General features: G+C 39.6%; 3 protein-coding genes across 3 annotated transcripts; all 3 read left to right on the forward strand.

The window, feature by feature from the left end:
• Positions 1-909: 909 nt before the first annotated feature.
• LOC311258081 (uncharacterized protein) lies at positions 910-6702 on the forward strand (the record flags this gene model as incomplete). The annotated part of the gene is made up of 4 exons (XM_084354127.1): positions 910-990; positions 1201-2230; positions 3400-3470; positions 5666-6702. The coding sequence occupies exons 2-4, from the start codon at positions 1218-1220 to the stop codon at positions 6700-6702; spliced, it is 2121 nt and encodes a 706-aa protein (XP_084210253.1). The 5' UTR covers positions 910-990; positions 1201-1217.
• Positions 6703-7877: 1175 nt separating this feature from the next.
• On the forward strand, positions 7878-11164 carry LOC311258082 (chemokine XC receptor 1-like; the record flags this gene model as incomplete). Its single annotated transcript, XM_084354128.1, has 2 exons — positions 7878-7935; positions 10128-11164. The coding sequence occupies 2 exons, from the start codon at positions 7878-7880 to the stop codon at positions 11162-11164; spliced, it is 1095 nt and encodes a 364-aa protein (XP_084210254.1).
• A 1175-nt stretch (positions 11165-12339) lies between these two features.
• Positions 12340-15626, forward strand: LOC311258083 (chemokine XC receptor 1-like; the record flags this gene model as incomplete). The annotated part of the gene is made up of 2 exons (XM_084354129.1): positions 12340-12397; positions 14590-15626. 2 exons carry the CDS (start codon positions 12340-12342, stop codon positions 15624-15626), a joined length of 1095 nt encoding a protein of 364 aa, XP_084210255.1.
• Positions 15627-18523: the final 2897 nt, after the last annotated feature.

The raw sequence follows: 18523 nt of genomic DNA on the forward strand, positions 1-18523 counted from the left end.
TGACAGCAGGACATCAACATAATACATGTTTTTCTTTTTTTACAGTACAGTGTGAAGGGTCTTAATGAACTTCTTTGTTTAAGCTTTGTTTAAAAATGTTTTATCTTCCTTTTATGATTTGTAAATACAAATTATAGCATGAATACTGTGGTGTGATTCTTGTGAGTAAAATAGCTAAAGATTTTGTCAAATCTGAGTTAAAACCTGAAATCTCAATTCAAGCTTGGAAACTACACATGTTCAAAGCCTGTGTTGCAATCTGGGGGGCTGGGAGTTTCAAAGGCAGTCATTTACTGTGTTGAATGAAATTATATTATATTGGTTACAGTATGGGAACCGTAGGGACTAAATCACTAAAAGTCATGGCATCTCAGCTTCTGCTTCATCACTTTTTACACTTCTTTTTTTTAGTGCCCAAACATTATGAAAGTGTAACACTCAAATCGCTGGAGTACCCCTTTAAAGTTTCATATCTCATTTCTAAAGTGTCATGGGTGGCTTAAAGTGATTGATCAGTCAAAGTACAAAAACAGATATCCTGATTACCTCTCTACTACTAGCTATTCATTTGAACTTGAACTTGACATTGAATTTGATCCATTACAGATGATTTTGGTTTTACTTGCCCACATTTTGAAACATCCAATCATTAGATTAGTTTTGTTTTTGTTTTTTTTAAAAAGTCCCTAAACAGTCCTGCATGTATAGATACCAGTAGAGATAAGTGACAGCATCCACTTTCTTGGTTTCTTCCAGGGCTTTTCAGCCACATCCATTTTCAACTGACCTATCATGCAGAGGATTCAGCTGGTGACGTGGACAAAATAAAAACCACGATCACAGGTGAGGCTGAGGTGGGGGTATGGTCTAGGTTAGAATAACAGAGGAACAGAAACCTGTCATGAGATTATTAAAGCTTCTCCTATTTGAACCACCTTTTGAGTAGACAGAAGGCATCGCACCCAACAAGATATCAGTCCTGACCAGGAGGTAGGTTCATTTTACTCTACTAAAACAAAGAGCTGTGTCTAAAAAAGAAAAATAATCAGATCACCATAACATGAAAGGTCCCTGTAGCAGCTTTACACACTCATTACTATACTTCTTTTATTACTACCCTCTGAAACTAATCACTTAAGGTGTAAGATGATAAGAACCAACAGTAATGCACATGCTAATAATCCTTTATTTCCTTTCTAGGATCCAGTCTCACAGCAATGAATTACTCTTTTAATGACAGCCTAATATATGACACTGACTATGATGATGAAGTCTGTGAGAAAGGCCAGGTGGTCATATTTGGATCCATTGCTGTCCCTGTTTTCTTCTCCGTTGTAATCGCACTGAGCCTCACAGGTAACATCCTCGTCCTTGTTATCCTGGCTTTGTACGAAAACCTCAAGTGTCTCACCAACATTTTCATCCTAAACCTGGCCATCTCTGACCTCGTCTTCACCACCGGCCTTCCCTTCTGGGCAATTTACCACATCTGGGGATGGCTGTTTTCAGAAACCCTCTGCAAAACTGTGACTTTTGTCTTCTTCACTGGATTTTACAGCAGCGTCCTCTTCCTGACCATCATGACCATCTACAGGTACATGGCCGTGGTCCACCCACTCTCTAACCTGAGCACATGGAAACTCAGCACCGGGATTTTCTTGTCTGTCCTACTGTGGATGATCAGTCTAGGAGCTGCCATGCCCTCCCTCCTCTACAGTGCTGTCGTCTCAATCCCCCACAATGGTACACACTCCCTTGGCTGTGAATACAAAGATACCACGTGGAAAAACATCAGTATCTCTCAACAGAACATTTTCTTTTTGGTTGCTTTTGCTGTGATGGCTTTTTGCTACATTCAGATACTGGGGAAAATCGTAAGAACAAAATCTCACAGAAAGAACAGAGCAGTCAAGTTAGTCTTCTGTATCGTGGCTGTGTTCTTCCTCGGCTGGGTGCCGTACAATGTTGTCATCTTTCTGGGGATTTTGGCTGACAATTTGGTCGCACCGTTTGATGACTGCGACATAAGTATCCAGCTTGACTATGCGTTCTTTGTGTGCCGGCTCATTGCTTTCTCCCACTGCTGCCTGAACCCGGTCTTTTATGCATTTGTTGGTGTGAAGTTTAGGAGTCATTTGAAGTCATTGATGCGTCGGATGTTCATTTGTCGAAGTCCAAGCCGGGTTGAAGAGCTGCAGACTAGATTGCCAACCTTCTCACGTGGGTCAATGTACTAGCTGCTGTTCAAGTATATGTATAGTTCCTTGTATTTACTACTGTTTAAAAACTAAGTGTGCATTCGATAAAAAGAAATCCATATAATCTTAGCAAAAATCTAGGAACTGGTTCATATGTAGCTTTTTATAGCAAAGGAAACTCAAAATTCAGATCTGACTTTTGCTGTATATTGTCTACGTCTGTGTTAAACCTTTGTCATAAAATGTAGCTTGTATGGGATGCAACTCCAATTTTGACTTAAAACAACATTGTGTAAGTTTTCGCCTTAAAATAACAACTTCAGAATCATGTTGGTGGTACAGTGTTTTGTAATAGGGTTAATGGTTTTCAACACATAACATTGATATGACGTATTGTGTTTTTATTCAGCACCTAAATTACATCTGGCAAACTCTTACTGGGATTTGTATATTTTTGTAAACTGTGGGGTGCGCCAAATTGCACAAAATGCCAATTTCTACATACTGTTTTAATGCTTTAAATGTAGTTACTGGCACTCGCAATGTGTTTTTCACAGGCATGTATAAATATTGTTAAAGATCCCTTCCAAACATGTTTTAAGGCATACATATGAATTCTTTAATGTGTGTCTCACATGTTTTTTGCAGAAAAAAGTATAATTACCACATTAAAATCCTCATATTGGCACCTATTTCTTCTTCATAATTAAAAATTCCAAAATATATGAGTATGCAAATCAAATTATATCCAGTTTAACTGCTGGACACAGGATGCCTGCTGCTTCACTGTAAAGTCCATTCTCAGTGTACAGTATGTGCACTGGAGGTTTCAAGGTTCCACGTCAGGCTTAGAAATGCTAAATATTGGACCAGGACTGACTTCCAAATTATTCGTGATGTCACAAATCATGCTCTTGGGCCCACATCTAAAAATCCGATTTTCAGTGAGCACAATTTACACTTCGAGCAACGGATGTGAGAACAGCCTCCTAATCTCTAACTCTGCACATACACATCTTTCCACACAGCGAAGCTCAGACATTCAACTGCAGGAACGAGAAGAAAAAAAACATATCGGCCGAAGGGGGTCTTTAATTAGTCGCTGTGGCAGTGGAGCCCTGATGGCAATTTATGTTCACAGTGCAAAATGATTAATGTTCGTTCGTTCGTTTAATGTGGCTGCATACAAACCTGTTTCAAGTGTTATGATTGACATGGGGCCGTCCACTGACAAAGCGGCGTGTAGCGCTCGGACCAATCACTACGAGGCTGGTAGGCGGGACCTTGAAACAGGGGTTTGGTTGCCGTAGCAGAGTAAACAGAGATGTCATGTGATCAATGACAGACACAAATACTTGTCCCACAGCTGTTTTCCTTTGTTCATTTGACAGCAGGACATCAACATAATACATGTTTTTCTTTTTTTACAGTACAGTGTGAAGGGTCTTAATGAACTTCTTTGTTTAAGCTCTGTTTAAAAATGTTTTATCTTCCTTTTATGATTTGTAAATACAAATTATAGCATAAATACTGTGGTGTGATTCTTGTGAGTAAAATAGCTAAAGATTTGGTCAATCTGAGTTCAAACCTGAAATCTCAATTCAAGCCTGGAAACTACACTACACTACACTACCTCTACTGCTATTCATTTGAACTTGAACTTGGAAACTACACGTGTTGCAATCTGGGGGGCTGGGAGTTTCAAAAGCAGTCATTTACTGTGTTTAGTGAAATTATACTATATTGGTTACAGTATGGGAACCCTACTAGGGACTAAACCACTAAAAGTCATGGCATCTCAGCTTCTGCTTCATCACTTTTTACACCCTCTTTCTTTTAGTGCCCAAACATTATGAAATTGCAACACTCAAATCGCTGGAGTACCCCTTTAAAGTTTCATATCTCATTTCTAAAGTGTCATGGGTGGCTTAAAGTGATTGATCAGTCAAAGTACAAAAACAGATATCCTGATTACCTCTCTACTACTAGCTATTCATTTGAACTTGAACTTGACATTGAATTTGATCCATTACAGATGATTTTGGTTTTACTTGCCCACAATTTGAAACATCCAATTATTAGATTAGTTTGAAAAAAAAGTCCCTAAACAGTCCTGCATGGATAGATTTTTTTTCTTTCTTTTTTTCTCCTGCATGGATAGATACCAGTAGAGATAAGTGACAGCATACACTTTCAGTTTCAGTTGGTGACATGGACAAAATAAAAACCATGATCACGGGTGAGGCTGAGGTGGGGGTATGGTCTAGCAAAACAGGTCAGGTTAGTAGAACAGAGGAACAGAAACCTGTCATGAGATTATTAAACCGTCTCCTATTTGAACCACCTTTTGAGTAGACAGAAGGCATCGCACCCAACAACATATCAGTCCTGACGAGGAGGTAGGTTCATTTTACTCTTCTGACACAAACAGCTGTGTTTAAAAAAGAAAAATAATCAGATCACCAAAACATGAAAGGTCCTTGTAGCAGCTTTAAAGTGAAACTCTCGGCAAAATGCAACCTAGGCTTTTTTTGTGAAGGAACCCGAGTCAAACCTTTGTGTAAAAGCATAATTACGACGAAAAAGCCACTTTTAAGATTTACCGTATTTTCGTTTTCGGGTCAAAATCATTTTCAATAGCGTGCTAGGGGCAACTTTAGGGTAGCATCAAAATCGCTATTTTTAAAACACTAAGAAGACTCGACACAACATGAAACTTTGCTCGTAGTATCACCAGGGTCTCTACACATGAACACGAGGATTGAGAACATTGTGTACACAGAGTTTCCTAAAAAGAAGGTTTTTGAACAACTCACGCTAGCAGTAGCTTGCAGTAGCAACAAATTATCCATGCATTTTCATTAGCGTTTTGTCGTTAGCGAAAAACAACAAATCATCCGTGCATTTATATGGAACTAAGCTTTAGGAGCTTTCCACCTTTACTCTCCTCCATGTTACGTTGCCCTCGGGGATCAACGCATCTCGACTGGCAGGACGGCTACTGCTGCTGCTAACTTGAGTTGTTCAAAAACCTTCTTTTTAGTAAACTCTGTGTACACAAACAATGTTCTCAATGCTCGTGTTCATGTGTAGAGACCCTGGTGATACTACGAGCAAAGTTTCATGTTGTGTCGAGTCTTCTTAGTGTTTTGAAAATAGCAATTTTGATGCTACCGTAAATTTGCCCCTAGCACGCCATTGAAAATGATTTTGACCCGAAAACAAAAACACGGTAAATCTTAAAAGAGGCTTTTTCGTCGTAATTATGCTTTTACACGAAGGTTTGACTCGGGTTCCTTCACAAAAAAAAGCCTAGGTTGCATTTTGCCGAGAGTTTCACTTTAAGTATATACACACTCATTACTGTACTTATTTTATTACTACCCTCTGAAATTAAGCACTTAAGGTGTAAGATGATAAGAACCAACAGTAATGCACATGCTAATAATCCTTTATTTCCTTTCTAGGATCCAGTCTCACAGCAATGAGTTACTTTTTTAATGACAGCCTAATATATGACACTGACTATGATGATGAAGTCTGTGAGAAAGGCCAGGTGGTCATATTTGGATCCATTGCTGTCCCTGTTTTCTTCTCCGTTGTAATCGCACTGAGCCTCACAGGTAACATCCTCGTCCTTGTAATCCTGGCTTTGTACGAAAATCTCAAGTGTCCCACCAACATTTTCATCCTAAACCTGGCCGTCTCTGACCTCGTCTTCACCACCGGCCTTCCCCTCTGGGCAATTGACCACATCTGGGGATGGCTGTTTTCAGAAACTCTCTGCAAAACTGTGACTTTTGTCTTCCTCACTGGATTTTACAGCAGCGTCCTCTTCCTGACCATCATGACCATCTACAGGTACATGGCCGTGGTCCACCCACTCTCTAACCTGAGCACATGGAAACTCAGCACCGGGATTTTCTTGTCTGTCCTACTGTGGATGATCAGTCTAGGAGCTGCCATGCCCTCCCTCCTCTACAGCACCCTCGTCTCAATCCCCCACAATGGTGCGCACTCCCTTGGCTGTGAATGCAAAGATCCCATGTGGAAAAGCATCAGTGTCTCCCAACAGAACATTTTCTTCTTGGTTGCTTTTGCTGTGATGGCTTTTTGCTACATTCAGATACTGGGGAAAATCGTAAGAACAAAATCTCACAAAAAGAACAGAGCAGTCAAGTTAGTCTTCTGTATCGTGGCTGTGTTCTTCCTCGGCTGGGTGCCGTACAATGTGGTCATCTTTCTGGGGATTTTGGCTGACAATTTGGTCGCACCGTTTGATGACTGCGACATAAGTATCCAGCTTGACTATGCGTTCTTTGTGTGCCGACTCATTGCTTTCTCCCACTGCTGCCTGAACCCGGTCTTTTATGCATTTGTTGGTGTGAAGTTTAGGAGTCATTTGAAGTCATTGATGCGTCGGATGTTCATTTGTCGAAGTCCAAGCCGGGTTGAAGAGCTGCAGACTAGATTGCCAACCTTCTCACGTGGGTCAATGTACTAGCTGCTGTTCAAGTATATGTATAGTTCCTTGTATTTACTACTGTTTAAAAACTAAGTGTGCATTCGATAAAAAGAAATCCATATAATCTTAGCAAAAATCTAGGAACTGGTTCATATGTAGCTTTTTATAGCAAAGGAAACTCAAAATTCAGATCTGACTTTTGCTGTATATTGTCTACGTCTGTGTTAAACCTTTGTCATAAAATGTAGCTTGTATGGGATGCAACTCCAATTTTGACTTAAAACAACATTGTGTAAGTTTTCGCCTTAAAATAACAACTTCAGAATCATGTTGGTGGTACAGTGTTTTGTAATAGGGTTAATGGTTTTCAACACATAACATTGCTATGACGTATTGTGTTTTTATTCAGCACCTAAATTACATCTGGCAAACTCTTACTGGGATTTGTATATTTTTGTAAACTGTGGGGTGCGCCAAATTGCACAAAATGCCAATTTCTACATACTGTTTTAATGCTTTAAATGTAGTTACTGGCACTCGCAATGTGTTTTTCACAGGCATGTATAAATATTGTTAAAGATCCCTTCCAAACATGTTTTAAGGCATACATATGAATTCTTTAATGTGTGTCTCACATGTTTTTTGCAGAAAAAAGTATAATTACCACATTAAAATCCTCATATTGGCACCTATTTCTTCTTCATAATTAAAAATTCCAAAATATATGAGTATGCAAATCTAATTATATCCAGTTTAACTGCTGGACACAGGATGCCTGCTGCTTCACTGTAAAGTCCATTCTCAGTGTACAGTATGTGCACTGGAGGTTTCAAGGTTCCACGTCAGGCTTAGAAATGCTAAATATTGGACCAGGACTGACTTCCAAATTATTCGTGATGTCACAAATCATGCTCTTGGGCCCACATCTAAAAATCCGATTTTCAGTGAGCACAATTTACACTTCGAGCAACGGATGTGAGAACAGCCTCCTAATCTCTAACTCTGCACATACACACCTTTCCACACAGCGAAGCTCAGACATTCAACTGCAGGAACGAGAAGAAAAAAAACATATCGGCCGAAGGGGGTCTTTAATTAGTCGCTGTGGCAGTGGAGCCCTGATGGCAATTTATGTTCACAGTGCAAAATGATTAATGTTCGTTCGTTCGTTTAATGTGGCTGCATACAAACCTGTTTCAAGTGTTATGATTGACATGGGGCCGTCCACTGACAAAGCGGCGTGTAGCGCTCGGACCAATCACTACGAGGCTGGTAGGCGGGACCTTGAAACAGGGGTTTGGTTGCCGTAGCAGAGTAAACAGAGATGTCATGTGATCAATGACAGACACAAATACTTGTCCCACAGCTGTTTTCCTTTGTTCATTTGACAGCAGGACATCAACATAATACATGTTTTTCTTTTTTTACAGTACAGTGTGAAGGGTCTTAATGAACTTCTTTGTTTAAGCTCTGTTTAAAAATGTTTTATCTTCCTTTTATGATTTGTAAATACAAATTATAGCATAAATACTGTGGTGTGATTCTTGTGAGTAAAATAGCTAAAGATTTGGTCAATCTGAGTTCAAACCTGAAATCTCAATTCAAGCCTGGAAACTACACTACACTACACTACCTCTACTGCTATTCATTTGAACTTGAACTTGGAAACTACACGTGTTGCAATCTGGGGGGCTGGGAGTTTCAAAAGCAGTCATTTACTGTGTTTAGTGAAATTATACTATATTGGTTACAGTATGGGAACCCTACTAGGGACTAAACCACTAAAAGTCATGGCATCTCAGCTTCTGCTTCATCACTTTTTACACCCTCTTTCTTTTAGTGCCCAAACATGAAATTGCAACACTCAAATCGCTGGAGTACCCCTTTAAAGTTTCATATCTCATTTCTAAAGTGTCATGGGTGGCTTAAAGTGATTGATCAGTCAAAGTACAAAAACAGATATCCTGATTACCTCTCTACTACTAGCTATTCATTTGAACTTGAACTTGACATTGAATTTGATCCATTACAGATGATTTTGGTTTTACTTGCCCACAATTTGAAACATCCAATTATTAGATTAGTTTGAAAAAAAAGTCCCTAAACAGTCCTGCATGGATAGATTTTTTTTCTTTCTTTTTTTCTCCTGCATGGATAGATACCAGTAGAGATAAGTGACAGCATACACTTTCAGTTTCAGTTGGTGACATGGACAAAATAAAAACCATGATCACCGGTGAGGCTGAGGTGGGGGTATGGTCTAGCAAAACAGGTCAGGTTAGTAGAACAGAGGAACAGAAACCTGTCATGAGATTATTAAACCGTCTCCTATTTGAACCACCTTTTGAGTAGACAGAAGGCATCGCACCCAACAACATATCAGTCCTGACGAGGAGGTAGGTTCATTTTACTCTTCTGACACAAACAGCTGTGTTTAAAAAAGAAAAATAATCAGATCACCAAAACATGAAAGGTCCTTGTAGCAGCTTTAAAGTGAAACTCTCGGCAAAATGCAACCTAGGCTTTTTTTGTGAAGGAACCCGAGTCAAACCTTTGTGTAAAAGCATAATTACGACGAAAAAGCCACTTTTAAGATTTACCGTATTTTCGTTTTCGGGTCAAAATCATTTTCAATAGCGTGCTAGGGGCAACTTTAGGGTAGCATCAAAATCGCTATTTTTAAAACACTAAGAAGACTCGACACAACATGAAACTTTGCTCGTAGTATCACCAGGGTCTCTACACATGAACACGAGGATTGAGAACATTGTGTACACAGAGTTTCCTAAAAAGAAGGTTTTTGAACAACTCACGCTAGCAGTAGCTTGCAGTAGCAACAAATTATCCATGCATTTTCATTAGCGTTTTGTCGTTAGCGAAAAACAACAAATCATCCGTGCATTTATATGGAACTAAGCTTTAGGAGCTTTCCACCTTTACTCTCCTCCATGTTACGTTGCCCTCGGGGATCAACGCATCTCGACTGGCAGGACGGCTACTGCTGCTGCTAACTTGAGTTGTTCAAAAACCTTCTTTTTAGTAAACTCTGTGTACACAAACAATGTTCTCAATGCTCGTGTTCATGTGTAGAGACCCTGGTGATACTACGAGCAAAGTTTCATGTTGTGTCGAGTCTTCTTAGTGTTTTGAAAATAGCAATTTTGATGCTACCGTAAATTTGCCCCTAGCACGCCATTGAAAATGATTTTGACCCGAAAACAAAAACACGGTAAATCTTAAAAGAGGCTTTTTCGTCGTAATTATGCTTTTACACGAAGGTTTGACTCGGGTTCCTTCACAAAAAAAAGCCTAGGTTGCATTTTGCCGAGAGTTTCACTTTAAGTATATACACACTCATTACTGTACTTATTTTATTACTACCCTCTGAAATTAAGCACTTAAGGTGTAAGATGATAAGAACCAACAGTAATGCACATGCTAATAATCCTTTATTTCCTTTCTAGGATCCAGTCTCACAGCAATGAGTTACTTTTTTAATGACAGCCTAATATATGACACTGACTATGATGATGAAGTCTGTGAGAAAGGCCAGGTGGTCATATTTGGATCCATTGCTGTCCCTGTTTTCTTCTCCGTTGTAATCGCACTGAGCCTCACAGGTAACATCCTCGTCCTTGTAATCCTGGCTTTGTACGAAAATCTCAAGTGTCCCACCAACATTTTCATCCTAAACCTGGCCGTCTCTGACCTCGTCTTCACCACCGGCCTTCCCCTCTGGGCAATTGACCACATCTGGGGATGGCTGTTTTCAGAAACTCTCTGCAAAACTGTGACTTTTGTCTTCCTCACTGGATTTTACAGCAGCGTCCTCTTCCTGACCATCATGACCATCTACAGGTACATGGCCGTGGTCCACCCACTCTCTAACCTGAGCACATGGAAACTCAGCACCGGGATTTTCTTGTCTGTCCTACTGTGGATGATCAGTCTAGGAGCTGCCATGCCCTCCCTCCTCTACAGCACCCTCGTCTCAATCCCCCACAATGGTGCGCACTCCCTTGGCTGTGAATGCAAAGATCCCATGTGGAAAAGCATCAGTGTCTCCCAACAGAACATTTTCTTCTTGGTTGCTTTTGCTGTGATGGCTTTTTGCTACATTCAGATACTGGGGAAAATCGTAAGAACAAAATCTCACAAAAAGAACAGAGCAGTCAAGTTAGTCTTCTGTATCGTGGCTGTGTTCTTCCTCGGCTGGGTGCCGTACAATGTGGTCATCTTTCTGGGGATTTTGGCTGACAATTTGGTCGCACCGTTTGATGACTGCGACATAAGTATCCAGCTTGACTATGCGTTCTTTGTGTGCCGACTCATTGCTTTCTCCCACTGCTGCCTGAACCCGGTCTTTTATGCATTTGTTGGTGTGAAGTTTAGGAGTCATTTGAAGTCATTGATGCGTCGGATGTTCATTTGTCGAAGTCCAAGCCGGGTTGAAGAGCTGCAGACTAGATTGCCAACCTTCTCACGTGGGTCAATGTACTAGCTGCTGTTCAAGTATATGTATAGTTCCTTGTATTTACTACTGTTTAAAAACTAAGTGTGCATTCGATAAAAAGAAATCCATATAATCTTAGCAAAAATCTAGGAACTGGTTCATATGTAGCTTTTTATAGCAAAGGAAACTCAAAATTCAGATCTGACTTTTGCTGTATATTGTCTACGTCTGTGTTAAACCTTTGTCATAAAATGTAGCTTGTATGGGATGCAACTCCAATTTTGACTTAAAACAACATTGTGTAAGTTTTCGCCTTAAAATAACAACTTCAGAATCATGTTGGTGGTACAGTGTTTTGTAATAGGGTTAATGGTTTTCAACACATAACATTGCTATGACGTATTGTGTTTTTATTCAGCACCTAAATTACATCTGGCAAACTCTTACTGGGATTTGTATATTTTTGTAAACTGTGGGGTGCGCCAAATTGCACAAAATGCCAATTTCTACATACTGTTTTAATGCTTTAAATGTAGTTACTGGCACTCGCAATGTGTTTTTCACAGGCATGTATAAATATTGTTAAAGATCCCTTCCAAACATGTTTTAAGGCATACATATGAATTCTTTAATGTGTGTCTCACATGTTTTTTGCAGAAAAAAGTATAATTACCACATTAAAATCCTCATATTGGCACCTATTTCTTCTTCATAATTAAAAATTCCAAAATATATGAGTATGCAAATCTAATTATATCCAGTTTAACTGCTGGACACAGGATGCCTGCTGCTTCACTGTAAAGTCCATTCTCAGTGTACAGTATGTGCACTGGAGGTTTCAAGGTTCCACGTCAGGCTTAGAAATGCTAAATATTGGACCAGGACTGACTTCCAAATTATTCGTGATGTCACAAATCATGCTCTTGGGCCCACATCTAAAAATCCGATTTTCAGTGAGCACAATTTACACTTCGAGCAACGGATGTGAGAACAGCCTCCTAATCTCTAACTCTGCACATACACACCTTTCCACACAGCGAAGCTCAGACATTCAACTGCAGGAACGAGAAGAAAAAAAACATATCGGCCGAAGGGGGTCTTTAATTAGTCGCTGTGGCAGTGGAGCCCTGATGGCAATTTATGTTCACAGTGCAAAATGATTAATGTTCGTTCGTTCGTTTAATGTGGCTGCATACAAACCTGTTTCAAGTGTTATGATTGACATGGGGCCGTCCACTGACAAAGCGGCGTGTAGCGCTCGGACCAATCACTACGAGGCTGGTAGGCGGGACCTTGAAACAGGGGTTTGGTTGCCGTAGCAGAGTAAACAGAGATGTCATGTGATCAATGACAGACACAAATACTTGTCCCACAGCTGTTTTCCTTTGTTCATTTGACAGCAGGACATCAACATAATACATGTTTTTCTTTTTTTACAGTACAGTGTGAAGGGTCTTAATGAACTTCTTTGTTTAAGCTCTGTTTAAAAATGTTTTATCTTCCTTTTATGATTTGTAAATACAAATTATAGCATAAATACTGTGGTGTGATTCTTGTGAGTAAAATAGCTAAAGATTTGGTCAATCTGAGTTCAAACCTGAAATCTCAATTCAAGCCTGGAAACTACACTACACTACACTACCTCTACTGCTATTCATTTGAACTTGAACTTGGAAACTACACGTGTTGCAATCTGGGGGGCTGGGAGTTTCAAAAGCAGTCATTTACTGTGTTTAGTGAAATTATACTATATTGGTTACAGTATGGGAACCCTACTAGGGACTAAACCACTAAAAGTCATGGCATCTCAGCTTCTGCTTCATCACTTTTTACACCCTCTTTCTTTTAGTGCCCAAACATGAAATTGCAACACTCAAATCGCTGGAGTACCCCTTTAAAGTTTCATATCTCATTTCTAAAGTGTCATGGGTGGCTTAAAGTGATTGATCAGTCAAAGTACAAAAACAGATATCCTGATTACCTCTCTACTACTAGCTATTCATTTGAACTTGAACTTGACATTGAATTTGATCCATTACAGATGATTTTGGTTTTACTTGCCCACAATTTGAAACATCCAATTATTAGATTAGTTTGAAAAAAAAGTCCCTAAACAGTCCTGCATGGATAGATTTTTTTTCTTTCTTTTTTTCTCCTGCATGGATAGATACCAGTAGAGATAAGTGACAGCATACACTTTCAGTTTCAGTTGGTGACATGGACAAAATAAAAACCATGATCACCGGTGAGGCTGAGGTGGGGGTATGGTCTAGCAAAACAGGTCAGGTTAGTAGAACAGAGGAACAGAAACCTGTCATGAGATTATTAAACCGTCTCCTATTTGAACCACCTTTTGAGTAGACAGAAGGCATCGCACCCAACAACATATCAGTCCTGACGAGGAGGTAGGTTCATTTTACTCTTCTGACACAAACAGCTGTGTTTAAAAAAGAAAAATAATCAGATCACCAAAACATGAAAGGTCCTTGTAGCAGCTTTAAAGTGAAACTCTCGGCAAAATGCAACCTAGGCTTTTTTTGTGAAGGAACCCGAGTCAAACCTTTGTGTAAAAGCATAATTACGACGAAAAAGCCACTTTTAAGATTTACCGTATTTTCGTTTTCGGGTCAAAATCATTTTCAATAGCGTGCTAGGGGCAACTTTAGGGTAGCATCAAAATCGCTATTTTTAAAACACTAAGAAGACTCGACACAACATGAAACTTTGCTCGTAGTATCACCAGGGTCTCTACACATGAACACGAGGATTGAGAACATTGTGTACACAGAGTTTCCTAAAAAGAAGGTTTTTGAACAACTCACGCTAGCAGTAGCTTGCAGTAGCAACAAATTATCCATGCATTTTCATTAGCGTTTTGTCGTGAGCGAAAAACAACAAATCATCCGTGCATTTATATGGAACTAAGCTTTAGGAGCTTTCCACCTTTACTCTCCTCCATGTTACGTTGCCCTCGGGGATCAACGCATCTCGACTGGCAGGACGGCTACTGCTGCTGCTAACTTGAGTTGTTCAAAAACCTTCTTTTTAGTAAACTCTGTGTACACAAACAATGTTCTCAATGCTCGTGTTCATGTGTAGAGACCCTGGTGATACTACGAGCAAAGTTTCATGTTGTGTCGAGTCTTCTTAGTGTTTTGAAAATAGCAATTTTGATGCTACCGTAAATTTGCCCCTAGCACGCCATTGAAAATGATTTTGACCCGAAAACAAAAACACGGTAAATCTTAAAAGAGGCTTTTTCGTCGTAATTATGCTTTTACACGAAGGTTTGACTCGGGTTCCTTCACAAAAAAAAGCCTAGGTTGCATTTTGCCGAGAGTTTCACTTTAAGTATATACACACTCATTACTGTACTTATTTTATTACTACCCTCTGAAATTAAGCACTTAAGGTGTAAGATGATAAGAACCAACAGTAATGCACATGCTAATAATCCTTTATTTCCTTTCTAGGATCCAGTCTCACAGCAATGAGTTACTTTTTTAATGACAGCCTAATATATGACACTGACTATGATGATGAAGTCTGTGAGAAAGGCCAGGTGGTCATATTTGGATCCATTGCTGTCCCTGTTTTCTTCTCCGTTGTACTCGCACTGAGCCTCACAGGTAACATCCTCGTCCTTGTAATCCTGGCTTTGTACGAAAATCTCAAGTGTCCCACCAACATTTTCATCCTAAACCTAGCCGTCTCTGACCTCGTCTTCACCACCGGCCTTCCCCTCTGGGCAATTGACCACATCTGGGGATGGCTGTTTTCAGAAACTCTCTGCAAAACTGTGACTTTTGTCTTCCTCACTGGATTTTACAGCAGCGTCCTCTTCCTGACCATCATGACCATCTACAGGTACATGGCCGTGGTCCACCCACTCTCTAACCTGAGCACATGGAAACTCAGCACCGGGATTTTCTTGTCTGTCCTACTGTGGATGATCAGTCTAGGAGCTGCCATGCCCTCCCTCCTCTACAGCACCCTCGTCTCAATCCCCCACAATGGTGCGCACTCCCTTGGCTGTGAATGCAAAGATCCCATGTGGAAAAGCATCAGTGTCTCCCAACAGAACATTTTCTTCTTGGTTGCTTTTGCTGTGATGGCTTTTTGCTACATTCAGATACTGGGGAAAATCGTAAGAACAAAATCTCACAAAAAGAACAGAGCAGTCAAGTTAGTCTTCTGTATCGTGGCTGTGTTCTTCCTCGGCTGGGTGCCGTACAATGTGGTCATCTTTCTGGGGATTTTGGCTGACAATTTGGTCGCACCGTTTGATGACTGCGACATAAGTATCCAGCTTGACTATGCGTTCTTTGTGTGCCGACTCATTGCTTTCTCCCACTGCTGCCTGAACCCGGTCTTTTATGCATTTGTTGGTGTGAAGTTTAGGAGTCATTTGAAGTCATTGATGCGTCGGATGTTCATTTGTCGAAGTCCAAGCCGGGTCGAAGAGCTGCAGACTAGATTGCCGACCTTCTCACGTGGGTCAATGTACTAGCTGCTGTTCAAGTATATGTATAGTTCCTTGTATTTACTGCTGCACTACTGTTTAAAAACTAGGTGTGCATTTGATAAAAAGAAATCCATATAATCTCAGCAAAAATCTAGGAACTGGTTCATCTGTAGCTGTTTATAGCAAAAGAAACTCAAAATTCAGATCTGACTTTTGCAGTTTATTGTCTGCGTCTGTGTTAAACTTTTGTCATAAAATGTAGCTTGTATGGGATGCAACTCCAATTTTGACAACATTGTGTAATTTTTTACCTTAAAATAACAGCTTCAGAATCATGTTGGTAATACAGTGTCTTGTAATAGGGTTGGAAATGCTAAATATTGGACCAGGACTGGCTTCCAAATTATTTGTGATGTCACAAATCATGCTCTTAGGCCCACATCTAAAAATCCGATTTTCAGTGAGCACAGAGAAAATTTACACTTTGAGCAACGGATGTGAGAACAGCCTCCTAATCTCTAACTCTGCACATACACATCTTTCTACACAGCGAAACTCAGACATTCAACTGCAGGAACAAGAAGGAAAAAACATATTGGCTGGAGGGGGTCTTTAATTAGTCGCTGTGGCAGTGGAGTCCTGATAGCAATTTATGTTCACAGTACAAAATGATTTATTATTCATGTGAATTTATACTCACTCTCACTTTTGTGATGCTGAGTTTATCCTTATTATTGTAGTTATGATGTTTCTGTAAATGTGATCCAATCTGCCATTGCACACAGTGGCAAAACAAGTGTTACAGTCTACCCAAATCTGAATCTATAAATCTTTTTTTTTTGAATCCCAAAATTTCTAACCCTTTAATTGTCCCACTTTGTAAAAAGGCATGTAAAATATTTGTATGTATTTCCCAGTCTCCTTGTGCAATAAAAACCATGATGACTTTTTAAACTGGCAACATGTTTTTTTTTTCATGAGCCTCGACCAATTGGCTGAGTTGAAAAAGTAATCTGTAAAACAAACATTTTACATATCACAATAATCAAAAAATAATTAAAGGTAATGAAAATAACAACAACTCCACGTGAAATCTTTGTTGACCTAAATCAGATGTGCTCAAGGAAGTGGCAAAGCATTGTTGAATTGCACACTCAACCTTTGCCATTTACTTTAATCTGGACACACCTTTCAGATGGAACTTCCAAGTGATCATTATCATGTTTACATTTGGCTTTGCTTAATCATTAATACCAGTAATTCAAGGGCCCATACACTTACGGCCATGTCTATTGCAAAGACTGATGCTGCTTTCACATTTGTTATACCTTCATACCTACTTGTGAAGAAATACTGCTCTAATCTTGAAAATCCCCAAATGTTTATGAAGCACTTCCTCACCAGTTAAATAGGAATTTTAACTAAGAGCACATACTGTACATATTTGTCTTCAAAGGTAAGAAGCAAACAGTATTTTCTCTGAGTCATTATAGATTGATTTTTAAATTGACAGTTATTTTGATTTGAGGTGTTTTTCAAGGAAGTGTTTTGTACCGGCACCACAGATTTAGATCTTGAATATACTGTTGGGTATTTTCATATATAACAAAACATCATCTTTCACAAGCTCTTTCTAAGTTTGAATGCAAAAATCCTAATTTGTAGCGTAATTTACTACTAAAGCTGTCGAATAATGTTATTTCCCTCTGAATTGTAGTTAAGTAGGAGCAGAAAGTGGCATGAAAAGAAAGGAGTTAGTAGTTAGTTAGTAGTTTGGTACATATACTTCCCTGTAAACTGACAAACTGTGAGAAAGATTTGAGATATAGGTCTGATCAGAGGTAAAGAGAAGCTGTATTTTTTTTATCATTGTAAGTGTGTGTGTGAGTAGCAGGGCACTTAGATTGATCTTTCTAACTTCCTTCTTCGCTCTGCTGAGTTGTTGCACTGATCTCTAGTAAACACTGCACGCCTAACTGTCGGAGGAGGAGGAGGAGGAGCTCTCTCCGCAAGACATTCTTAAGGTTTCTACCTTCCTTAAAAAGACTTTAAACTTAACTTGTGGATTCATGGTGTTGGGTCTACAAATACTTTATTTTAAGGTAAGAGAAAAACGTTGTTACTATCTGATTGTATATTCAATTATTTGCCACAGAGATCTTAAAATGCTTTGTTTGAATTTGAGTGATTTAGCATCTTTGTTTTGGATCTGTATTTCAGCAAACTGAAACATTTGCAATCAAAGAAAGGCTTTAAGGTTAAAGAGCTGACTTTACATCCGTATTAGGTGCATGACCAGTGGCGTACTCAGAAGAAGAAGAAAGTCATGACATATTTCTGATGAAGAGAGGGCACTTCACCACGTTTTCATGATCACTTGAGAAGTTTTGATATGAATACTAGTAAGAAACCAAACCAAACTTTTGGTACCATCAGTTGGATATCACTGTGAAGGTGTTCCAGGTCAGGGTTGTTAATGCTCATGGACCGCATACTAATGAAGAAGGCTAAAAAAAACATGTTCAGATTTGATTTTGTGGCATTTACAGATGGCATTGCACACATATTTTACAGATGTGGTTGTGGATTTTGATTGGCCTGAGCATCATCACAAAGGCACACGGATTCGCAGATGGTATTTTCCCAGAGGTGTGTAAATCAATGTCACCTGAACATTCAAATTTTGCTGCTCAGAGCAGTGAGCCACCCTTTGAGGTCACTTACCAGCATGGCGAAAGGGGCGGGCCTATTACAGGTACAGACTTTTTTATCCTAGAAGCTTGTTTATCACTATTGTGGCAGTGATCAATTAAATGCAACAATATGACAATCCCTGTCTTCATTTTCTGCCCCTCCACCCTTCTCTGATGAATCTTCAAACCTTTGTCCAGTAATTCTCAGGAGCAAGACAGCTGTCTTTTTTGAGGGGTTTATGTTGGAGG

This window comes from Pagrus pagrus (assembly GCF_965226575.1).
Source record: "Pagrus pagrus genome assembly, chromosome: 6".
Lineage (NCBI taxonomy): Eukaryota > Metazoa > Chordata > Actinopteri > Spariformes > Sparidae > Pagrus > Pagrus pagrus.